We start from the raw sequence: 27,226 nt of genomic DNA, 5'->3' as shown, positions 1-27,226 counted from the left end.
CATTAATGTATTTCATACTTGTATTGTTTTTGGTTTAATTGTATTTGTGATTAAAATATTTGGAATGTTTTTTTAATGTAAGTTTTTATATAGCAACAGTTACCATGATTTTTATATAGCAACATGTTCACGATTTTCCTTATATTTCCAGATCCACATGGTTCCGATCAAGAAATCAGACATTCCTAAAAAGCCAGTGTATAGCATTCCTGTGTACAAGACCAGTGAACGTCGTGGTGTTCTATCAACTACTGGACATTCTACAAACTTTGTTATTGGCATGTCTCTACCCTCAGACAAACCTCAAGACCACTGGGTCCAAAGAGGCGTTGCCCTGATCTGTCAGCTTAATGACTAGAGACAGGGTGCTTCAGTCCCCATAACATAGACTTTCACAATTTCAAAATGCCATATAATAATCTATAATCTGTGTGTTACATCTGCTGCTAATTATAAATGTTAATTATGAACTAAGGTTTTATCTGCTTTTAATACGATATGGTCTACTATAGACTGGAAAATAAAAACCTGCTGAATATCAGTTGATTTTTTTAACATACTTATATTGTATATTGCTAGTTTCTCTAATACATCTTAAGGCTACAAACTTGTCTTTGTCAATGTTTGATGAAAAATGAAATGCCTGTGAATAATCTCATGCTGATGACCAATTTATTTGGAATATTTATGACATTTGAAATGTAAAGCAGGAATTATTTTCATATCTTAATTTCCTCTTCCTTTGCTTTAGATATATGTAAATACTAAACCATTGATTTCATTCAGCTGGTAGACAATATTGTCACTACGTGTTATATGGACTAGTCAGTTGATTTCTGACAAATTATAAACCATTTCTGTTTTAGTAGTGCTATATCTGTGTTTTGCTAGAATTATGTGATTTGCCTGGATTGCAGTGAAAAAAGATTTAAAAAATAATTTTCTTTCAACTCATTCAAGATAACTGCTTTTCTGTTCATAGTTTGAAAACATTTAAGTTTGCAAAATATTTGATGCAAATTTTTACAGCAGCAAGTTTTAAGTAAAAGACCAAAATATATGACTCTGTAAGTACTGTGCTTGTGTGTGCAAATAATGGAATGGCTTATTTGTTTACAGGGCTAGTGTTTAGTTAACAGAAATTATTTTATGTGTGTACAACAAAGTTAACAAGTATGGCTAGTGCTTAACAGAGCTGTATTAACTGAGAAGAAATTGAACTCTGTTAAGTCAGTGTTATGGGGTCCTCAGTAGTATGTTGAGCTTTGCCTGGATTTGTTTTATCAGCCAATGAAATAATGTTGCATTTTATGAAGTATTCAAATAGAGACATTTATATGTTCTGTGAATTTATTTTAACAATTCCCGTTATTACTTACTTTTTTTATTATCTTTTTTGTCCAGTGGAATAACTTAACCTGATAATTAGATATTAATTCAAACAGGAATGAGAAGAAAACATCTTTTGAACAAGAAAAAAATGTTGTTGCAGATATTATTGTTATAAAAGGAATATATCTGCACATTGAGTCTTTTTTTAAATCTAGTTAGAAGTAACACAACTTTGTGATGAAAGAAAATCAAAAGAACTAAAAGTAAACTTTTTGGGTTCACTAGATACTGAATACCGTCCACATTAATATTATCTCATGTGATTATTGTTTTTAATGTGAATTTATTTACACGATTGTACATACTTTTTTCAATCATACTGCACATCTGTCTTGTGCTAACCAACTGTGATATCTTATTTATTTAACGTCATAATTTATTCTTTAATGTATGGATAGATTTTTGTTTTTGTTGACTTGTTTTTTTTTTTTCTTAATTTTTATTTTGATATTTTCACATATAAATTATAGTTGTTTTTCATGAATGAGAAGGACAAAACAGTGTTTAATATTTTGTTTTTTAATTAATGAAATTGAATTTGAGATTTACAAATTATTTAAATTAGTTGAGAAAGACCAATAGATGCATTTACAGTCAGTTTGAATTTTATTTTATAGAAATGGAGTATCATCTGTCAGCCTTAGTTCTCTAAGTAATTTGTAAATCTTTAATTTAATACATAAACTGCTGATTTTTAGATAAAGCATTCCAAATATAGTAGTATATATATAAATATATTTTTAACAAGACCACTAAACTCGATATACTTATCTGCTGATATAAAGTGGTACAGAAAGTAACTTTGAAGCATTCCGTCCTAAGTATATTTATATTTAGAAAATTCTTAAATATTTATTCTGTTAGTTTTGTACAGAGAAAGAACATCCAATAATAAAACTTGAAGTGTTTGATTTGTTTGTTTTTATATACCATTAACAACTAGATAACTCTTGACCATTTTTTTGGCAGATATTATTTGTGCATTTTTCAAGATAATTATACCCCTACTCCAAAGGACTTTTGTCGCAGAAAGCTCGACATAGGGATAGTGATCCGGCGGAGGCGTAGTTAGCTAACTTCTTAAAAGCTTTATATTTTCCAAGGTGGAAGACCTGGATGCTTCATAATTTGTATATAGATGCCTTATGTTATGAAGTTTCCATCTGTCATATGTCCATTGTCCTTGGCCTCATTTTCATGGTTCAGTGACTACTTGAAAAAAAAGATTTTTTGTAATGTAAATTTCTCTCTTATTATGAGTAATATATTTAATATATGCGTACCTTGCAAGGTCCTCATGCCCGTCAGACAGTTTTCATCTGACCTCGACCTCATTTCATGGATCAGTGAACAAGGTTAAGTTTTCGTGGTCAAGTCCATATATCAGATACTATAAGCAATAGGTCTTCTATATTTGGTGTATGGAATGATTGTAAGGTGTACATTTCAAACTGGCAGGTGTCATCTGACCTTGACTTCATTTTCATGGTTCAGTGGTTAAAGTTAAGTTTTTGTGTTTCGGTCTGTTTTTTGTCGAGCCTGCGACTTTTGTCGCAGAAAGCTCGACATAGGGATAGTGATCTGGCGGCGACGGCGTTAGCTAACTTCTTAAAAGCTTTATATTTTAGAAGGTGGAAGACATGGATGCCTCATGTTACGAAGTTTCCGTCAGTCACATGTCCAATGTCCTTGACCTCATTTTCATGGTTCAGTGACTACTTGAAAAAAAAGTTAACATTTTTTGTAATGTTAAATTCTCTCTTATTATAAGTAGTAGGATAACTATATTTGGTATGTGCTTACCTTGCAAGGTCCTCATGCCCGTCAGACAGAATTCACTTGACCTCGACCTCATTTCATGGATCAGTGAACAAGGTTAAGTTTTGGTGGTCAAGTCCATATCTCAGATACTATAAGCAATAGGTCTAGTATATTCGGTGTATGGAAGGACTGTAAGGTGTACATGTCCAACTGGCAGGTGTCATCTGACCTTGACCTCATTTTCATGGTTCAGTGGTTATAGTTAAGTTTTTGTGTTTTGATCTGTTTTTCTTATACTGTATGCAATAGGTCTACTATATTTGGTGTATGGAATGATTGTAAGGTGTACATGTCTAGCTGGCAGGTGTCATCTGACCTTGACCTCATTTTCATGGTTCAGTGGTCAAAGTTAAGTTTTTGAGTTTTGGTCTTTTTTTCTAATACTATATGCCATAGGTCAACTATATTTGGTGTATGGAAATATTTTATGATCTATATGTCAGTCACGCAGGTTTTATATAACCTTGACCTCATTTTCACGGTTCATTGCTCAGTGTTAAGTTTTTGTGTTTTGGTCTGTTTTTCTTAAACTATAAGCAATAGGTCAACTATATTTGTTTTATGGAAGAATTGTTAACTGTACATGTCTGCCTGGCACGGTTCATCTGACCTTGACCTCATTTTCATGGTTCATTGGTCAATGTTTAGTTTTCTTGGTTAATGTTGAGTTTATGTGACAGTTTTAATAAAGCTTTATATTTAGGACTATCAACATAATATCAATGATTAGTAAAGAAGGCGAGACATTTCAGCGTGTGCACTCTTGTCTTAAACTATTACTAATAAGTCAACTATTTTTGTTGTATGGAATGATTGTAAGGTGTATATGTCTGTCTGGCAGGTATCATCTTACCTTGACCTCATTTTCATGGTTCATTAGTCAATGTTAAGTTTTCATGGTTAAGTTTGTTTCTTAGATACTATAAGCAATAGGTCAACTATATTTGGTGTATTGAATGATTGTAAGGTGTACATGTATTTCTGGTTTGGTTCATCTGACCTTGACCTTATTTTCATGGTTCATTGGTCAATGTTTAGTTTTCCTGTTTAAGTCTGTTTCTTAGATACTATAAGCAATAGGTCAACTATATTTGGTGTATTGAATGATTGTAAGGTGTACATGTATTTCTGGTTTGGTTTATCTGACCTTGACCTCATTTTCTTGGATCATGTTAAGTTTATGTGATACTTTTAGTAAAGCTATATATTTAGGACTATCAACATAAAATCAATGGTCAATAAAGAAGGCGAGACATTTCAGCGTGTGCACTCTTGTTACTTCTGTCTATCAATCCTTCCGTCCCATGAAGTTTCTATGCATTTTTCTCTGAAAGAACAAATCAGATTCCTGAGTTTTTTTTATCAGGCTTCACATAAACATGCTTTACCGTGTGATGCATTTTGTTGATTGAGTATCTGATCGGATCTTTTAAAAATACTCATACAGTAATTTTTCAGTGTTTGATATCTTCTATCTGGGACATGTCCCCAATTCTATGTCTTATTCTAGACAATAGAATCTTTCCAACATCATAAAGCAACCAATGAGAACTGATATCATGAAACTTTAATAAAAATGAATTATTTCCAAAGAATTGTTATACAAATTTAGAGCATACTTATGTACAGATACTCAATTTTAGAGCATACAATACAGTTTCAGGGGAGGTTGTGACATTGCTAACGTAAAACATTATCTATTGGGAAGTCAAACTGTGCCAAATCGAGAAAAGATGCATTTTTTGACTGATTTTAATAAGCTTGAAAACTAGTACATTAACCCCTATATTTTCAAATGACATTTGGTTTAGTTATGTATGAAGATTATTTGTACCAATTTTTATGAAAAAATCACAAATGAATTTTTAACCAGATTTCTGAAGGAAAAATTGGTTATTGATTTGAGGATGTACGACGGGCGGCTGCTGAACAGTGTCCGTGAATTTACTCGTGATCGTTCAGCCAAAGCTTATCAAATTTTGATATGTTGTTACTGATGACAAAATGGAGGTCAAGATCAATATTAACAATTTTCACTTTCACTGTTCAGGAGTTATGGTTCTTGAAAGATTGAAAAATGGTGTTTCCAGTCGTGTCAGTGCTTTAACTCATGAACCGTTCAACCAAAGCTTTTCAAATTTTAATCTGTTGTTACTGATGACAAAATGGAGGTCAAGTTCGATATTGCCGATTTTTACTTTCACCGTTCAGGAGTTATGGTTCTTGAAAGATTGAAAAATGGTGTTTCCAGTCGTGTCAGTGCTTTAACTCATGAACCGTTCAACCAAAGCTTTTCAAATTTTAATCTGTTGTTACTGATGACAAAATGGAGGTCAAGTTCGATATTGCCGATTTTCACTTTCAACGTTCAGGAGTTATGGTGCTTGAAAAATTGAAAAATGGTGTTTCCAGTCGTGTCGGTGCTTTAACTCATGAACCATTCAACCAAAGCTTTTCAAATTTTAATATGTTGTTACTGATGACAAAATGGAGGTCAAGTTCAATATTGATAATTGTCACTTTTACTGTTCAGCAGTTATGGTCCTTGTGCTATTGAAAAATGCCAGGACAAAAATAAATGTTAAAAAATCCAGTTTGCTGTCACTCTGACAGCCTCTTGTTTAAAAATTAGATAATTGTATAGCAAAAAATGCCAGTTTTTGTCTCGCCTTGACTGAGTCAAGAAGCGAGACATAGGTATGCTGTTTCCGGCAGCGGAGGCGTCGACAATGTATTAGTTTGTGATTTGGTCTAGTTTATGGTGAACCACTAGTGGTAGGTCAATAATATTTGGTATGCAGTTGTATTAGCATTGGCACATCTTGTAACCATGGAAAATTTTTGGCCCTGTCAATCAGTCATGATCTATTGACTTTGAAACTGCTTAGTTTACATGTATTAGTTTGTGATTTGGTCAGTTTATGGGAAACCACTAGTGGTAAGTCAATGATATTTAGTATGCAGTTGTATAAGCATTGGCATATCTCATTCCCATGGAGATTATTTGGCCCGCCCCCCCCCCCCCCCCCCCCCCCCCAGTCATGGTCTATTGACTTTGAAACTTTTGAGTAATTTTCATGTATTGGGTCAGTTTAAGGGGACCCGTTAGTGGTAGGTCAATGATAATTGGTATGCAGTTGTATAAGCATTAGCACATCTCATTTCCATTATGTAAAGAAGATGTTCCAACTGTTTTTACAAAAATCCGCTTGTGTTTGTCTTTTAAAACAAAAAGTTAGGTATGTCTGTCCAAAGGATAGAAATGTCCAAGAAACCGAAATTTTTAGTAAATGTCTATAATTTCAATCCCGTTTTCTTTAAAATTAGCACATAAATGTATATTTTTTATTACATATTTAGATTGGCTGGGTGAAAAATAGCTTGTATGCAAGTTTTCATAAAAAATTCATGTAGGATCAAAACTTTATCGTATTCCCTTAAGTTAAGTAGGGCTTTGCATTGTAGCTTTGTTTCTGATAAATGCATTCGATATAGACACATATTGTCGAACTATAGTAGGGGGCCTCGATGACCAAGTGGTCTAATTAGTTCAACTGCTGTATCACTAGCCTTTCAACACTGAGGTTGTGAATTCGAACCCGGCACGTGACAGGTGCGCTTGACTCTAATCTTACTTGCAGAAGGTCGGTGGTTCCCTCCAGGCTCTGCAGCTTCCTCCATCAATAACAACTGATCGCCACGAAATAGCAAATAATGCTAAAAGTGGCGTTAAACACCAATCAATCGGAACTATTGTGCGACTTAATTCTATGATTCCTCTAGCTAATTATTTATGTAATGGAGTATGGATAATAAAAACCCAGATAATTTAAATTTTTTCGGTAGTATGACAAATTGAAAATGTTATCTCTTCCATCGTTTATGCTAAAGCACAGATAGCAATGATAAAATTAGATGTTACTTTCTCTGCATATAATTGTTGTATTTCAATATAACCTTATAATGAACAAGCAAAGTTTCTGATGGAAGATACATTACTAAAGCTAATAAAAAAATGTATAATAAAACAACATTGGAAATTTGTAAACCTTTTCATAGAGCGTTGCCAAAATTAAAGGAAAAAAGCCCAGAAAGAATTGGAATAAACTGAGCATATCCCCATCGACCACTTTATTACAAATTGAAAACTTTAGATGAGGTCAACAAGACTCATAACTAAATTTGTATTCTTTTCGAATGGTTTTTCTGGGATGTATATATATACACCTCCATGTTTATTTTCTATTTAGAAATTGTTTTATCTATACATAACATCATACATATTTATTATAAGGTTAAATCCTAACTATCCTACTGCCTGTCGTTACTTTTATTTTGGCATTGAACAAGCCATGTCTTCTTTGACTGTCCATGGCGTTTAAACACTAAATCCCTGCCTGGGATGTATTTTAATTGATTTTAGTCTCTGATGCATGATTTTTTATTATTAATTGTTTTTGGCTTTTAACTAGCTTTCAGTAACTGCGAGTACTCTCAAATCATACTTTCGTGTTAATTTGACCTGTTTACACAATTTGTAATGCATTTCTGTTATTCAATGTTTACTTATTTTGTGTTACATCTCGTCTTACTATTTTGAATATGTACCACCTTTGATGTTTAGTATGACGAAACAAAATTTCACTTCTGTACTCGTACTTTGAATAACAAATTTGTTTTGTAAAAAATGTTTCTGTACTCCGCAGGGCCGTAACTACCGATGAGACAGACGAAGCAATTGTCTGATTTTCTGGCAAAAAAATATAAGAAGAAGAAAAAAAGAAAATGGAGAAAGCTAGGCATCAGGGGTAGAAAACATCCTTGCATTTTCATATCAAGAATTAAGTAATGCATACATCGAATAGTAATTAATGTTGACGTGCAGCTTCTGTACTTTTATTTTAACTACGTTAGGTATCGAACTCTCTGCCTGATGACCTTCAATTATTTATTTCCCGCGAAAAAGTCTCTTGAACAAGTTCGACCGTCAGAGATTTTGGTTATAGGAGAAGCTACTATTCCTCATGTGAGAGATCTTTGTCTGCACTTCGACGTTTAAAGACATGGTGGAGGTCAACAATGACCGAGGACAAATTATGTGGTTTAGCCATGCTTCACGTCCATCGTACGGACAATGTCGGGCAAGCGACCGCAGAAGCTGTTCTCAAACGATATGATCTTAGTGGTACAAGAAAGGTCGAACTAGCATTCACATACAGTGACTATCATGACTATAGGTTCCACTGTTTGGGCTTTATTAAAGTGTTATTAAAATGTGTGCTATTTTTAATGAAGCGTGGACCACACATACTTCTCCGCTTTTTGTCGAGCCTTCGACTTTAGTCGAAAAAGCGAGACATAGCGATCCTACATTCCGTCGTCGTCGGCGGCGGCGGCGGCGTCCACAAATATTCACTCTGTGGTTAAAGTTTTTGAAATTCTAATAACTTTCTTAAACTTTCCTGGATTTCTACCAATCTTGGACAGAAGCTTGTTTATGATCATATGATAGTATCCAGAAGTAAATTTTGTAAAATATAAAATTCCTGTTTTTCCGTATTTTACTTGTAAATGGACTTAGTTTTTCTGCCGGGAAACATTACATTTACTCTGTGGTTAAATTTTTAAAAATTTTAATAAATTCCTTAAACTATCCTGGATTTGTACCAAACTTGGACAGAAGCTTGTTTATGATCATAAGATAGTATCTAGAAGTAAATTTGTTAAAAATTTTTTTTTTAATTTTTTCCGTATTTTACTTATAAATGGACTTAGTTTTTCTGCCAGGAAACAATACATTCACTCTGTGGTTAAAGTTTTTAAAATTTTAATAACTTTCTTAAACTATCCTGGATTTGTACCAAACTTGGACAGAAGCTTGTTTATGATCAAAAGCTAGTATCTAGAAGCAAATTTTGTTAAAATTTTGTACCTGTTTATCCGTATTTTACTTATAAATGGACTTAGTTTTTCTTCCAGTTAACATTAAATACAGTCTGCAGTTAAAGTTTTTAAAACATTTATTAGATTCATAAACTATCCTGGATTTATACCAAACTTTGACAGAAGCTTCTAACAATCAAAAGATCTAAAGGAATATTTTTATTGATTTTTTTCCTCATTTTTGTTGAGCCTGCGATTAACAGCAAAAGTAGGCGAGAAACTGTGTTCCTCGGAACCCTTACGAATTTTTCTACTATCAAACACGTATCCTACTGTAAATGGATACATAATTGTTGGTACAAAATTCGAGGCAAGTATCTGTCAGCCGGCTCTGATAGCCTAATGCAGTTACGGTAAATATGAAACAAAAACGGATGTAACAAGTTTTATTTCGGACCCTAATATTACAATTTTTGGTCTCAGTCGGCGGCCCCCAAACCCTGCCTCGTCTGTTTCCGATCCCTAGTTGCGGCCCTGACTCATAACAACAAAATTATTATATTTAAATTTACCTGTGTAAATTACTTTATTTAACGCAATTTTGTTTTAGGTTAGAGTTGTCTTTTTGACATTGAAAAATCTTTTTTTTTTATTTATATTGTGTCATAGATCAAGCATTCGTTCAGTGTATATTTACTTGTTTTTGTGTACTGTCTTTTTGATCGAGTTAAGCCATTTCAATTGATATTTTATTGTGTGTCTTTTTATGTTGTAATGTTATACCACTATTTCAGGATAGGGTGAAGGTTGGCGCCTGTTAAAACGTTTAAACCTGCTGCATTTTTATGCAACTGTCCTAAGTCAGGAGCCTGTTGTTCAGTGGTTGTCGTTTGCTGATGTGGTTCATAAGAGTTTCTCGTTTTTTTATATAGATTAGACCGTTGGTTTTCCTGTTTGAATTGTTTTACACTAGTCTTTTTGGGGCCCTTTATAGCTTGCTGTTCGGTGTGAGCAAAGCCTTCGTGTTGAAGGCCGTACTTTGACTTATAATTGTTTACTTTTTTCATATTGTGACTTGGATGGATAGTTGTCTCATTGGCACTCATACCACATCTTCCTATTTATATCAACATGCAGTCAGAAAATGATCGGACAAACTATTTATTTTGCTATATTAATTTCATTATTGGGATTTTTGGTTATAATGCTTTAGAAAGAAAACAAGTTAAAATATGTTGGTTAGCAAAAATGGTTGTAGAGCGACCCCTGAATTTGGAATGCTGTCTGACGTTAAAGCCAATGGTGAAAGTCACATCTCTAGAAAAGTGAACTCTGCGACATTCATTGTTGGATGCACGGAAACCTGAAGTTGGAGAAACAGTAACAAACTTGGTTAAGCCCATTTTCCCATGTTGGACAAATAAAACTACCGGTAGTAGAAGATTAAGTAATCTCCATGATTCCGGATAGTTCACAAACTTATATAAATCTTTTAAGAATAACCTCTTAAATATTTCTTTATATTGAATTGAAAGTCTAACATAATGGCATATATATCTATATTGCACTTGTCGTCCAGCTGATTCGTGATATTTTTAGAAGAATTGTGGGTTTGATGATAAAAGCATGAAACTTTGCATAATTGTAGATATATATTTGCTTGTCAATTTAAGCTATGGACCCAATCTGAAAAATCCAATATGGCGGCCATTTTCAAGATGTCTGCCAATCAGGGCAAATTTCACAACCATGTATAAATTAAAGCAAATAATATTCAAACTAAATCTTTTAAAAACATATAGAATGTAACCCAACATGTCTAGTAAGTCATGACGTTATATTAGACATTTATTTTTTTTTCAAAACGGCTGAAAATTTCAAAATGGCCGCCAAAAAGTGAAAATGAACAAAACTAAGACAAGGCTTTGCTGATATTTATTTATTTCTATCGAATTGCACTTTGCAGTTCATACAATATTCTAGGTATTGGGTTTCATGATACACGGATGCTGCTTGCAGTACAATTTAATCAAAGATCCCATAAATGAAAACATTTGAACGTTTTCAGGACGCCATCAGAATTTGTTTGACCGTTAAGTACCATCTGAATCACAAATGAAAATGGATATGTTCCACTTCTCCTTGCCACAATCCTTTTTTTACCTCGATTGTGGTAACACCAAGTTGATCAATAAATACGAATAATCACCGAATTTCTACTTGCAATGAGTAACATCACGAGTGCTACCTGTAGGCCAGAAATTACACACCATTCCGAAACACCTGCGTTGACCCCTAGTTTTGATGAAAAGAGACTCGTGTTGTTTATGCTTTCAATGTTATTTGCGCTTTTTTCAATGTCTGTGTTGTCAACCAGTGAAAGTCTAGTTTATCCATCGTACAGGCATGGAAAACCTTATTTCATTTCAAATGTTCACATTCGGTCAAGTTTTAGATAATTTACATGGCTTTTACATGACTTTTTTTTGTTTTAAATTTTGTGATTATAAGGGTTAGAAAAGAGCCATTTATAAATCCACTATTATATGATATATGCCTTATTACTGTATATGACTCATCAATCTATTCAAACAAGAGCACATAGATAATAGGAATGGTGTTGCTCAATTTTTAGATTTTTGTGTAGATGTTTGTGTAGTGATTTCTTGACTGCTGTTAGTCCTTTTTTGCGTTTTTTATCCATAAAATTGAGAATGGAAATGGGGAATGTTCTTATCTGGTTTAGTTTTACTAATTATTTTTGAGTGCCTAAGTATCTTTTCAATCTTTTTTATTATCTAAACAGCAACACATTTTCACAGCAGTTTTCAAAACGTTTCTTCAGGACAGCACATTTAGTCTTTGCCTCACTCCCCACCACATTTTAAACAGGACCGTACATAACATCATTGTCTTCGCGCATTTTTATCTAACATGACATCCGTTTTATATCTTTCAACCACATTTTATTAGCTCAGTACAAAATGCTGATACCTTTGTGATAAATGTCAAATAGGGTGGGCTGTCGTAAATTAATGGGAGGTGTCCGTTGTTATTCTGCCGTTTACATGTTGTAATATACTGTTATATTATTTATTTATGTATTTCTCTGTGTTGAGTGTTTTGTTTGTACTGTAGTACGTAGTGTTGTCATTGTAGCGGTATTTTCAACATTGCCATATAAGCGGGAGGTCTGGATAGTCATAAAACCAGGTTCAATCCACCATTTTTTCTTAAAATGTCCTGTACCAAGTCAGGAATATGGCAGTTGTTATCTACAGTCCGTTTCTATTTATGTTAGCGTTTGCTTTAGATCAGGGTTTCTGTTGTTCCGTTGTTTTCCTCTTATGGTTGATGTGTTTTCCTCGGTTTTAGTTTGTTACCCGAGTTTGTTTTTGCTTAATCGAAGTATGACTATTGAACAGCGGTATACTACAGATACCTTTGTTTCTCATTAAAGATTAAGTCAGGATTTTTGTATAAGAATGAGATGTACACCTTATGAAATCTCATGGAAATGCATGAGAGCCTCCAAAAATAATCTGCTGTTCATTAAGTACTATGTTTCCTTAATTGAACACTTGTTCAACGACTGTTTTCTTACCAATCACATAATGTTCTCAACGATGCCATTTCTATACTAAGACCTAAAACAAAACTTTTCTTTGTTCTGCTAGAAATATGTTTGCCCAGTTCCACTCTTCCGACTTTGCAAAAGCAAAAACGATTGATCACTATTGATAATTGATACGTGTCTCCGAAAAGCACTAACACATTGCTAGATTGTATTCATGGAATGTCGAATCGTTGTGACAGATTTGATCTCTTCCTGAGATATTGGTCAATATGGACTGATATATAAAGGCGGATGAAAATTTGTCTTGGCTCTACATGCGTGGAATACTGTCCAGACATATCTAATGTTTTCATTATCATCTGCTTCAAGCCATCTGTGTTATCATTTTGTTAACTTATTGACACAATGTAAAGATGCACAATTGACTAATCAAACCAGGTTGGCATACATGTATTTCTGGTTAGAAAATTGGCAGAGTGCATGTCCATAAAATGGTTATTATTAGATGTAAGTATGAAACGCATGGTTATATTTGGTTAGTATTAAGGATATATCTTATTCTATGGTAAAATATATACTAAGTTATAGCAATAATACGAACAGTTATGCTGGCGCATAATATATATTGGTTAAAGTAACACGGATTATAAGGGAAATGTGTATATATATCAAAGCGAAAGCTTATAACGCATTTGCCAAGTTAGACTAAGAAATACTGAAATATTGATATTGTGGTACTATGTAACGATTCTTTATCCATAGTTGAACTCTTACTGTCAATATTGTCCACGCTGCTGTTGTAAAACCACAAGGTTTTGCGGGAAGAACCACATATTCAATGTTGAATGTTTCATAAATGGAATCTTCCAGCTATATAGCACTGGATCATTTATAAACGACAAACGTAAACTGTACATTTTATCATTTAGTACCTTCTTTAATTTCCTAGTTCTAGCATACAGTAGAAGGCCTATATACATTAAGAGATGATTTTAGTTTAGTTGAATTTATTGTTAAAGAAGAATAGAGAAATAAATCAGAAGTTCCATTGAAATGGATGGCGTCATATTTGCCTCAATGTAATAACTCGACTGCATCTGAATATTTTGCTAAACGATTATCAACTAATGTTTTAATGACTGTTGAAAAGACTTTTGCATACATCATGTCTTTTTGAACTACCTGCATGTGCAGCTTTTTCAAGTATCGTTGTCATAAAAACCGACTGTTACTGTTGCTTGTTTAATTGCAACACCAAACTAATCAGAAGAAGCAATCACCTGCCTCAGGTGCGGATCCAGGATTTCGAAAAAGGGGAGTGGAGGGGGCTAATAAGCCAAAGTTTGGACTGATGCCTGTAAAAAGTATATGCATTTATCATATATATAGCTCCATAAGGGAGGTCCGCCCCTGTGCCTTGTTAATGGCCTGGCAAGCCTGAGATTACTGCAGTTTTTAGATCATTACTATGTTCTCTTCCAGTTGATCACAGAGAAAACTGTTCGAGTCGAGAAGTATATATTCTAGTTAAGTCTAGCTTGAATATTGGAATAACACCAGTGTATATACGTGATCCCTCGTTATGTACTAATGCTCTGCAAGAATGTTACCGTACTTACGATTTTCTATACTTTCATCACAAATCTTTTGATGTTTGATAAATGTGGCGTACACTTGGTATAATACATGTTATAGTGCTCTTAGTTTTACTTAAGGTTCGTCAAAACAAAACACTTTGTAACCTTTTATAAGGGAATTATGTTGATTTTGATATCTTATGGCGGACATCTTGGAAAAATCCGCCATATTGAAATTTCAAGTTGGGTCCATAGTTTAAATGGTCGAAGCACCTATCACTACTTACATGACATATTTAAACTAATATAAGAGATATTTGTTAACTTTGATATTTTGTGGTGGCCATCTTGGAAAAAGCCGCCATATTAAATTTTCAAGGTGGATTTATAGCTAATATTTTTCGAAACACCAGGCACTACTACCATGCCAAATTTGACCTTAAATTTGACCTTATATAAGTGGTATATGATGATTTTGGCCATCTCGGAAAAAGCCGCCATTTTAAAATTTCAAGGTGGGTCCATAGCTTATATTGTTAGAAACACCAAGAACTACTACCATGCTAAATTTGGTGCTTTTATCACCTAACCCACAATTTTGTCACCGATCTGCAGGACTGATATATATATATGTTACGAACCAAGATGCCAGATTACCATTACCAAGCCTTGATGATAAACAAACCAATTGTCCTTTATAAATATTATTTAAGAAGCCAAGAACGTAATGAAGATGTATCCCTTTGTATCTGGATCCTTAATTGACATTCGATAATAAACTTATATAGATCATCAGTAACTCACCATGTGACTGTATTACTGAACCATAATGATAAACATTATCATTTATGGACCACACTGTACGATCACTAGACAGTTTCAAGTAACTATTAATCAAGAAGCATTTTATGTTTCTCCAGAGTATTCTTCAGCTTGCACTTGTATGCACATACACATTAACGCCTCGTATTATTTTCCTGTAATTGTTTAAGAAAAATATATGATCCAACCATTACGTTTGGAATGTTTAAACAGAAACCTTAGGAGCTATATGATCAAAAGGGACCTAAACAGAATAGTCAAATTAATGTAAGATCAACTTTGCTGAGGGAGTAGGAACCTTAGCTGCTTAATGATTTCTTAATTTATCAACGGGAAATTTTTAAACAGTATGATATAAATCATGTCAGTACCGAAGCACTGACTACTGAGCTGATGATTCCCTTGATGGCTTACAATCAAATAGTAGTCGATGGACAACTTCGATAAAAAAAGTTATTTTATATGCTTTTAAGAAAAAGAGTTGTCTTTCATCAAAACAATAATTCAGATATCATGGTACAAGTTTCCAATTAACAATTTTGCAAATATTGCATATAGGACATTCGAAACAAAATTCAAGATTTATATATAACAACGATACAAGAGGACTTTATTATTCCAGAATACAGGGTATCGTATTTTTATATATCGGTATTTGTAAAACCTATGGTACACAATTTTCTTTCAGAAATATCGTTGGAAATAAACTCGTCGTAGATGATCATTGGACGTAAGATTGTTTGAAATGTGCTAAATTAATGTCATTTATAAAAGCGAACACCGGACCTGGCTAGTGTTTATGTGTTTGAATAAAGAAGTTCGTATACAATTTAGTTCCTCATGGGCAATACTATAAGCCTTTTCTTTTTCAAGATGCAGACTTTAGAAAGTTGATTTTTGGAACGAAACCTTGATAGAATTAAGTATGTGGATGTATATCCAGGGAAGCAAAATTTTACCAAAGATGGCAGACTTACAATTTGTTACGCCAGACGCAGGTTTTGTCTACACAAGACTCATAATTGGTGCTAGAATCAAATCATTTGAAGGTTTAATAACCATGGTCCCTAAAATGGCAAACACTCATCAAAAATAGGATGACCAAATCAATAACGAGGTGGAAGAGCATTGAAAACTGACCAAAATTTTCCGAAAAGTTTTGCTAAATACGGCTAGGCCATTAATGCCTGGGTCTTGTGTTTTGGAAAATTTTGTAGACCAAAAAATTACAGAAAATGACCTTTTATTGATTTTTCATGTCAATACAGAACTGCTGACTACTGGGCAGGTTATACCCTCCGGGACTAAACCTTCACATTACAGTCCGTCATCAAATGTAGGTTATCCTGATGTACATGTTATGCTTAAATACAATATAATCTGTATTCATATAATGAGGTATTCGGATAGATCTAATGGTTGATATAAGCCTTAATATATAATCTTTGTGTGTTAAGTTATTTGTTTAATTGTTGTATTTGTTGTATATATGTATTTTGTTTGTTATTGCTTGACCCTTATGGTTGTAATTTTGCAATCAAGATTTGATTGTATGTTATAATCTTTGAAAATCTATCGAATGTTTGTTGATTACGTTAGATTTTGTCAGTTTAAATAGACATCCCCTTTTTGAATGTACCTTGGAGTTTGATGTTTTTGTTATACGTTTTTAGAATCGCCATCTCATTTACACTACTCCAGAGTTGATAGTTGTACAGTTAATAATACTGTATTATGACGCCCTTCTATTCATTTTGCTATGATATAAATTAAGAGGTTTTGCAGGTAGTCAAGAGAATTTCAGGAAAACAATATCAACAAAATCGATTAATATGCAGCAATGGTTTCAATTAAAGTCAATAGGCAAATTCAAACAAATCTTATTCCGATATCAACATTTAATACGAATGCATCGAGAAGTCCGCGTATGTATGTACAAAAAGAAGATGACCAGAATCTTTGACAAACGAGACGATTTTCAATTTTGAAAATATCAATTTCCCCCACCTTAGTAGCAATATACCAACTTCACCTGCATATGGGATATACATTTCCAAACGCATTCAGTATTCCAAAGCTTGCAGCTGCTACTTAGAATTTATAAAACATCACCAGTGTCTGAGCAGAAAGTTGATAAACCAGGGTTATGTCAAAGAATGTCTCGTCTTTTTTCTAAAAAAAAGTTCATCGGAAGATACCAAGACCTTTTTGATAAATATTCCGTATCAACTTCACAAATAATATATGATGATCTTGAAGTATAGATTCTAGGCACTGACATTGTTTATTATATTAATTACGTGTTGTAGACTTGTAGTGTTCTTTTATTTGTCTTAAGTTTGTAAATTATTAACCTTTACTGTTTAGTCCATTTTTGGTTATATCCTTTCGGCGTGGCTCGGTTCTTATACATCCCGCCATTGTGTTATTGTGCTATGGTCATTTTTTGAATTCTTGTCTTTCTTTTTTTGCTTACTAAATAGTATGTGCTTTGTCTATATGCCATTTTGTTTTTCTTTGTTGACATAATTGTTTGTTTTTATAGATTAAGATTATAACAAAATGTCGACTGCTTTACCCCTATTTTTGACATTTTTACCTATTATGTCTGTTTGTTTTGTTCAGACATTGTTGTCAATATAATGGATTTTAGGCGACTGTCATACGAGTGAGAGGTTTAGCTAGCTATAAAACTAAGTTTAATCCACCATTTTCTACATAAGGAAATTTCTGTACTAAGTCAGGAATATGACAGTTGTTTTCCATTCGTTTGATGTGTTTGAGCTTTTGATTTTGCCATTTGATAAGGGACTTTCCGTTTTGAATTTTACTTGGAGTTCGGTATTTTTGTTATTTTACTTTTTATGACCTTTTCTTGAAATAAAATTGATAATCTCTGAACGGATAATTCTTTTTGTAAAAAAAAAATCATATAATTTTTTACTTTGATAGATATTACTCTTTGATCGTTATAGTTACACAAAACATGATAGATACTACTCTTTAATCATTATATTCATACACAAAAAACAGTTTTTATATTAAAAGTTCCCGTAGCAATGAACAGAACGGGTTGCTTGAAATCTTAGTTGTGGAAAATAGGTAAAGTTCGGGGATTTATATCATGATAAAGAATTTGTGGAACCGTTAAAATTGATGGATGGTTTTGGTCCAGGCCACCATGCCCCCTTGTATCCGTCCCTTCTACAGGGTCAATAACATCATGTCAGGGAAATCAAACAGTTTTTATTTTTGCAACATAGTCCAGACACATTCTGTTAAACAGTTTAGAACGTATATATTGTAATATTTTACTGTGTTGTGTATACATGACCTCTGGTTAAGTTACTTATAACTTTTTGTATTGTGTTAAGAGGAAATTAATGACGCAAGATTAATTCGATATATTATAATGGATTTGAATTTATTTTTTTTACTATATATGAAGTTAAAAAAACTCATCAAATATATGAGGAATAGAATGTAGTACGCCAGACGCTTGTTTTGTCTCAACAAGATTCATCGGTGGCGCTTTGGAAGGCCGAAGTTAAATAACATGTAAAACTAATAATTCCGAAAAGTTGTGCAAAATCTGGATAAGGCCATCATTGCCTGAGTGTAGAAAAACTTGGTATTTGAATGGTTTTAGTGTTTTTTAAAGGGTCAGTTTACAAAAAATAGCTTTTTAATGATATCTCATTTCAGTACTGGAGTGATAACTAGTGCATGCAGTGGGATAGCGAAACGTCCATCAGCAGTTCCATCAAGCCAGTGGCTGTAAACTGTCAGATGTGATGATAATAAATGTCGATATAGGGAACTAGGGTAACAAAATCTAGTTAAATTTACTTGTTTTGTCTGGAGTCAAAATCATTTGCTTTTTTGATAAAGGTTAGTCGGTCAAAATAAACTGGGAGATTGTGTATCAGCTTTGATACCTTAATGATGTGATTTTCCTTTTTTAAGGGTAGAACCAATTTATCTTTAAATTGATCACTAATCCACATTTGTGATAGACTTGATAACTTTATAGCTTTAAAATACACCTGTGACGTAAATCTTTTGTTCAAACTCTCCTACGGGCCTCCGCTCCATTATTTCACAGGAATGGACAGTTATTTGGCCTTTCTCTATAACGGAATTTATATTTTGTCTATTTTTTCTCACGGTTCATTTCCAACTTTTATCAAGTTTCAATCTCAGGCAACAAATGAACAAAAGGACAAAAGCTTTGAATTGTTTATAATACCTAAATATCTTCTTTCTCTAAATGTAAATGCAACACAGAAAACTAAATATTCAGCAGTACAAACTCTTACTCTCATGGAATGAACTGTGAAAAATTTAGCGACTTTTTTTTATCAATAGAGACTTTAGTTGTATCCCAAAAAAGAAATGCATACGATTTTTTCGAAAGAAAAATACTTTGTAATACAAAAAAAAACCAAACATGTGAAATATTTATTTCACTTTCATCGCAATATCTAATGTATATGTCAAACTTCAGGCACATTGTTTTTTTTTCAATGTAGAACAGGAGGAAATCTATTAACAGTCACAAACAAATACATAATTATGTTAATGCAAAAGTTTTCGAGCAAAACGTAACTCTAGGTTGGAGACTTTTGTATATATGTTTGAAATATTTCAAAAATAAAATAGCTGGTGACCCATGCATAGCAGAGAATTCATACTCCGTCGACGCATCTGGTTGTACTCTCGTTGGAGTTTATTCGTGTCCATTAGTTTTTTTTACTCTTAGTGAGTATACTTCAAATATAAATGCCAGCTTAAAACATAGGTAAAATACATGCCTCTTTTTTAACGATTCTTTTTTCAACTGATATTTTTAATTGAAAGAGTTGTTGGATCAGTTACATTTTTTAGTCAGGTAGCTACATATATTGATATGTAATTGAAAAAAATACCAATATATTTTCCAAATATTGAGATTTTGTCATAGATATTTAGATATGAGCCACGCTCTTACCGAAAGAGATATTTTGGTACAAGATTTTCTATACATATATGTTAATACTGATCAAATATCTTTTCGTGGAATTCACATATTTAAAAGTAAACGACCGTTTTACGCATAGTTTTGAAAAAAATAGGCTTATATCTTAATTTTCCAAATCTATGTGTAAAATATTTTGTTTAGGTCATTTTCGAATAGTTTATGACATCAAAGTGACTTCGCAACTGCCATCACTGCACATAAAATCTCCTTATTATATCACAATATACATTTGTCAATAAAATTAACATTTTACTATTTTGAAAGGATTGAAGAATTTAACAATTCCATCCTAAGGCCATCTATGCCTAAGACTGATTTGGCACAACGTTAATAGTAGGGTGCCCAGTCTACGAATTTAATCGATTTGGGTTAACGGAATAACACAGGGCTGTATTTTATATCATTGGAAAGAGGGGAACAAGCCTCATCGAAATATTGATGTCGTCGTTGTCTACGGTGGTCACGATTTTCTAAAATTTGGATCAAAGGTCAAAGCTAAAATTTCAGCGAAAACGCAGGTCACATTCTAAATTTTGATTTTGGCTTATTTTCACTTACTTTTAAAAACCGTACAAGATATCGACAAAATATTTTTACTAAATTGTAAGTTGCGACATGTCGTAACACATGAATTTTGGTTGAAAGGGTACGTTGACCGTAAAAGAGAGTTTTCTTCCTTTTTATATTTAAAATTACATGTATGGTGGTATAACTCATTTACCAAGTATAATAAAGACCTAGGGTAATCTGATTAAAGGTCCTTGGTGTATGACCTTGAAATTGAGCTCAAGGTCAAAGTTAAATTTGATGTTCTAGATTTTGACCTTTGCTTTAACTTCATATTTAAACACGATAAAGCCATGGGACTTTTTTTTATTAGGTTGCAATTTACATGACCTTAAAAAAGCCAACCGGAAGTGACCTTGTGTAAACCGGAAATAGCTTTGTTTTGTACTTATTTGATGTAAAGTGTATTGAACAATATATTTTTGGAATCAGTATCAAGTAAACTATCAAATAAAAGCAGAAATGACATATTTCAAACCGGAAGTAACAATTTATCTCCTTTATTTAGAAAAAAATGTATAGAAACCATATATTTTTAGAATCAGTTTACAATAAGCTATCATTTGACGCTGGATATGATATTTCAAACTGAATTTTCATAGTTCTATTTCAAAATTGATCTGTATGGGTGGAAAGACCTTCAATTGTTCTCTGAACAATTGATTTTTAATTATTATTTTTATTATTAGGTCTTTCCACTTTTCGGTGGAAAGACCTATTGTATTTGTTCTGATTATTAGGTCTTTCCACTTTTCTGTGGAAAGACCTTTTGTATTTGTTCTGATTATTATTATTTTCTTCCGCCAAATTTTGTTCTCGCGTAAAATTTTTGTTTCGCAAGATGTCGCTTAGATATTTCTTATATAGTATTATACAGTTTATGCGCTTTTTATTTTCACCCATTCTAAGCCGAACAATTTTCTTTGTAGGAGTTATCTCACCGAACACTGTTTTCCTTGTGACTGCTTCTCCTCCGTAACCGTAAAAGAAAGCGACAAATTTATAACATAAAATTGCTCGTTATATCCTTTGTATGATTTGTCCTATTTTGACCGAAGCGATATGAATATTCCATATGAAAGTTATTTCCCCTTATGCATTTGAAATAAGTGATATGCATTTGTAACTGGTAAACCATAAATGATAGAGACCTAGGGTCTGTTGATTTGAGGTCCTTGGTCCTTAAGAATAGAAATCGACAAAACAATTTAACCAAAAAGTTTGTCGCGACACGTGTTTATTAGAAATTTTTTGTCGAATTGGTACGCATTCATTTTATTGCAGGGTCAATGTCCTTGTTATGGTCGAATCAACAAATTACTTATCAAAACTTCAAATTTTGCAGCTATCATGTTGTAAATGTTTCTTATCTCAATTATCAACCACAGTCTACCACTACACTCCCCCCCCTTTTTTCAACTGATTTTTTTTTAAGTTAGCCCATTTTTATGAAAAGAAAATCGCTTTTAGTCCCGTACATTATACAGTAAAATGCTAATCCTTTTTATGTACAAATTTCTTTCTGAAATAGAAATCCATCCCTGCAAAAATCTGCTCCAATTCATGTATTTCCTGAAATTAATCGATTAGACACGTGCGGTCTGCTTGATTGCAAAATTAAAATCAATGTCGTAGAAATTGCTCAAAAGTTCGTAAATATTACTGAAATCCTACAATCAAATTTCTAAACATGAATTAAAATACAAATCTGTGCTCCCGTAAACATGTGTACGTAATATGTATGCATGATCCGACATCAATGACCTGTACAAAATAAAAACAATAGTTATCGTGTTTCTCTGATCAATGCACATGTGCTCTGTTCAACGGTCTCCCCTGAAAAGAAATTAATAACTCCAGACATATATATTCGAGGGTCACGTGACTTTCCAACACTATTTCGCGCGCAGACCTAAATTTAGAATAAAACATTCCATATCCAAATAAGGAAAATAAAACTTCCAAGATAAAATTTACTCCGTTTTCCTACAAATTCAATCAAAATGCATACACAACAAATAGATGAAAAATGGAAGTCCGAGGTAACATAGAAACTAGAGAAAATTTATAAACGAATGATGCTAGGATCACTTTTTATGAGGACATCTCAGGCGTCCGTTTGGATGTGCGGGACGTTCGGTCAGAATATAGGCGTTATTTAAGTTAGCTGCGTCGCACCGAGAAAGTGCCATGCAATCAATCTATCAATCAATCAATCAATCAATCGACCAACCAACCAACCAACCAACCAAAAAACCAATTAATCATGTTTCGGAGGGGAAAGACCGTTTAACAATTGTTTTTAAAACAATTGATTTATATTTATTATTAGGTCTTTCCACTTTTCTGTGGAAAGACCTATTGGTTTTCTTCTGATTATTAGGTCTTTCCACTTTTCTGTGGAAAGACCTATTGGTTTTCTTCTGATTATTTTTTTTTTTTTTTCCGCCAAATTTTGTTCTTGCGATAAATTTTTGTTTCGCAAGATGTCACTTAGATGTTTCGTATATGATATCGAACAGTTTATGCGCCTTTGAAATTGACCCTGCTTAACCGAATACTTTTCTTTGTAGGAGTTATCTCCCCGAACACTGTTTTCCTTGTGCGTGCATCTCCTTCGTAACCGTAAAAGAAAGCGACAAATTTATTTTACCAAATTGCTCGTTATATCCTCAGGATGTTTTGTCCAATTTTGACCGAAGCGATACGTAAACTCCATATGATAGTTATTTCCCCTTCTGTATTTGACATAAGGGATATATAAATGTATAGCATGAATGGTAAGTGATAGAGACCTAAGGTAAATTGATTTGAGTTCCTTGGTTCATTTAAATGAAATTGAGGCCAAGGTCAAAGGTCAAGGTCATATTCTATATTTTGACTTTTCCTTGTTATTTGATCTCCTCTGTCACTTTTAAAATTACAAATTAAAGAACTAGTGCAAAATTATTGCTTAATTGTGATTAAGATATGATACATTTGGTCTGAAACAATCCAATGATATCTTATAGGAGTTATTGTCCCTGAAATGATTCAATTTAAGGTTAATTGATTATTACTCCAACTTGGTACATGATAAAGCCATAGGGTCTTTTGCAAACTGTTGGTTGACATATGACCTTGAAAAAAGTAAACCGGAAATGACCTTGAGTGAACTGGAAGTAGTATTTTTTTGCACTTATTTTATGGAAAAGTACATCGAAACCATATATTTTTTGAATGATCATAGGTTAACCTATCATTTGAGACCGGAAGTGACATTTTATAAACCAGAAGTAGCATATTATCTTCCTTATTACAGGCATAAGTATATACAAACTATATATTTTTGGAATCAGTGTGAAAAAAGCTATCATATGAGACCGGAAGTGACATTTTCTAAACCGGAAGTTGGCAATTATCTCCCTTATTTCAGGCAAAAGTATATAGAAACCATTTATTTATTGAATCAGTATGAAGAAATCTATACTTTGACGCCGTTAATAACTTTGAGCAAACCAAAAGTAGCTTCCTATCAATTATTTAGAAAATTGATGTGGAAAGACCTTCAAATGTTCTTTGAACAATTGGTTTTTAATTATTTTTTTTTTTCTTCTTCCGCCACTTTTATTTCTTGCGTATAAATTTTGTTTCGCAAGATGTCGCTTAGATGTTTGGTATATGATATCAAACAGCTTATGTGCCTTTGAAATTCACCCTGCGTAACCAAATACTTTTCTTTGTAGGAGTTATCTCCCCGAACACTGTTTTCCTTGTTACTGCATCTCCTCCGTAACCGTATAAGAAAGCGACAAATTTATTTTATAAAATTGCTCGTTATATCCTTCGCATGATTTGTTCAATTTTGACCGAAGCCATACGAACACTCCATATGAGAGTTATTTCCCCTTATGCATTTGATATAAGTGATATGCATTTCTATCTTGTAAAGTGATAGAGACCTAGGATCTTTTGATTTGACGTCCTCGGTCCAAAAAAAAAAGAAAATAAGGTCAAGGTCAGAGGTCAAGGTCATATTTTAAATTTCGATTTTGGCTTATTTTCAATTCTTTTCAAAAACCGTATAAGATATCGACAACATATTTTTACTAAATTGTAAGTTGCGACATGTCGTAACACATAAATTTTGGTTGAAAAGGTACACTAACATTAAATTGGAGTTTTCTCCCCTCTTATATTAAAAATTAGGCATATAGTGATATAACTCATTAACCATATATAGTTGAGACCTATGGTCTTTTGATTTGAAGCCCTTGGTTTATGACCTTGAAATTGAGCTCGAGGTCATAGGTAAATTTGACGTTCTAGATATTGAACTTTGATTTTACCTCATATGTATACATGATAAAGCCATGGGACTTTTTGCATTACGTTGCAAGACACTTGACCATGGAAAAGCCAACCGGAAGTGACCATGTGTAAACCGGAAGTAGCTATTTTTTTGTACTTATTTAATGTAAAAGTATATTTAACCATATATTTTTGGAATCAGTATCAAGTAAACTATAAAGAAAAACCCGGAAGTGACATTTTTCAAACCGGAAGTAACAATTTATCTCCCTTATTTGTAAAAAATGTATAGAAACCATATATTTTTAGAATCAGTGTACAATAAGCTATCATTTGATGCTGGATATGATATTTTAAACCGAATTTTAATAGTTCTATATCAAAATAGATCTTTATGGGTGGAAAGACCTTCAATTGTTCTCTGAACAATTGGTTTTTTATTTTTTTTTTTTTCCTTCCGCCAAATTTTGTTCTTGCGATAAATATTTGTTTTGCAATATGTCGCTTAGATATTTCTCATATTGTATCGTATAGTTTATGCGTTTTTAAATTTCACCCTGCTAAGCCGAACAATTATCTTTGTAAGAGTTATCTCCCTATTCACTGTTTATCAAGTGTGTGCATCTCCTTAGTAACAAAAAAAGATATCGACAAAATTCGTTTTGTAAATTGTTCGTTACATCCTCAGGAATTTTTTGCTATTTTGGATCTAAGCGATTCGATGAAATTTTATAGGAGTTATCTACCTTTAATGAATAAATTTGTCGTTATGTTTTTGTTACTGATAAACTGTAAGCCGTATAAACCTATAGTCTTTTTATTTGAGGTCCTTGGATCCTAACTTCGAAAATGAGGTCAAGGTCAAAGGTCAAGGTCATGTTCTGAATTTTGTCTTTTGCTTGTTTTTGCATTTTCTCCGATATTTTAAATGTTATATATTAAAGAACAAGAGCAAAATGTTTGTTTTATTGTGATGAAGATATGATACATTTGGTCTGAGACAATCCAACGACATCTTATTGGAGTTATTGCCCCTGAAATGTTTTATTTTAAGGTAAATTGATTATTACTTCATATTGGTACATGATAAAGCCATAAGATCTTTTGCAAAATGTTAAGTGACATATGACCTTGAAAAATGTCAACCGGAAGTGACCTTGAGTGAACCGGAAGTAGTCATTTTTGCACTTATTTCATGTAGAAGTACATAGAAATCATATATTTTTAGAATGGTCATACATTAATCTATCATTTGAGACCGGAAATGATATTTTATAAACCGGAAGTAACATATTATCTCCCTTATTACAGGCATAAGTATATATAAACCATATATTTTTGGAATCAGTGTAAATAAAGCTATCATATGAGACGGAAAGTGACATTTTCTAAACCGGAAGTAGCCAATTATCTCCTTTTTTACAGGCAAAAGTATATATAAACCATATATTTTTGGAATCAGTGTAAATAAATCTATCATATGAGACCGGAAGTGACATTTTCAAAACCGGAAGTAGCCAATTATCTCTCTTTTTACAGGCAATCGTATATATAAACGATATATTTTTGGAATCAGTGTAAATAAAGCTATCATATGAGACCAGAAGTGATATTTTCTAAACCGGAAGTTGACAATTATCTCCCTTATTTCAGGCAAAAGTCTATAGAAACCATATGTTTATTGAATCAGTATGAAGAAACCTATGATTGGACGCCAATAGTAGCTTTGAGTAAACCAGAATTAGCTTCTTATCAATTATTTAGAAAATTGATGTGGAAAGACCTTCAATTGTTCTTTGAACAATTGGTTTTTAATTATATTTTTTTTTCTTCTTTCATCAAACCCTTTTGTTGCGGTATAAAGTTGTTTCGCAAGATGTTGCTTAGAAATTTTGGAAATTGTATAGAACAGTTATTGCGCTTTTAAAACTCATCTTGTTTACCCTTAGACTTTTTTATTGTAAGAGTTATCTCCCCAAACACTGTTTTTCTTATTAGTGTATCTCCTCCGTAACCAAAATAGATAACGACAAATTTCTTTTTCATATTTGTTCGCTACCTCCTCAGAAATTTATTGTTGATTTGGATCGAAGCGATCCGGTAAAATTTTATAGGAGTTATCTGCCTTTATCAAATAAATTCGTCGTTTTGTTTTTGTAACTCGTAAACCGAAAGTCGTATAATCCTATAGTCTTTTTATTTAACGCCCTTGGGTCCTTACTTAGAAAATGACGTCAAGGTCAAAGGTCAAGCTCATGTTCTGAATTTTGTTTTTTG

The 27,226-nt window shown here is 32.8% G+C and overlaps 1 protein-coding gene across 4 annotated transcripts in view; it reads left to right on the top strand.

The window, feature by feature from the left end:
• Nucleotides 1-2,300, top strand: part of LOC127718863 (dynein axonemal heavy chain 7-like) — a 67,479-nt gene extending 65,179 nt beyond the window's left edge. For all 4 annotated transcript variants that reach the window (XM_052224912.1, XM_052224911.1, XM_052224910.1 and 1 more), the window contains one exon: nt 152-2,300. In XM_052224912.1, the coding sequence (XP_052080872.1) occupies nt 152-358 (207 nt within the window). In that variant the 3' untranslated portion in view covers nt 359-2,300. The remainder of the gene's footprint in view (nt 1-151) is intronic.
• Nucleotides 2,301-27,226: the final 24,926 nt, after the last annotated feature.

The sequence above is a fragment of the Mytilus californianus genome, unplaced genomic scaffold, assembly GCF_021869535.1.
Source record: "Mytilus californianus isolate M0D057914Y unplaced genomic scaffold, xbMytCali1.0.p SCAF_10, whole genome shotgun sequence".
NCBI lineage: Eukaryota > Metazoa > Mollusca > Bivalvia > Mytilida > Mytilidae > Mytilus > Mytilus californianus.
The sequence above is the reverse complement of the archived record's forward strand: the minus strand, read 5'-3'. Positions and strand labels throughout refer to the sequence as shown.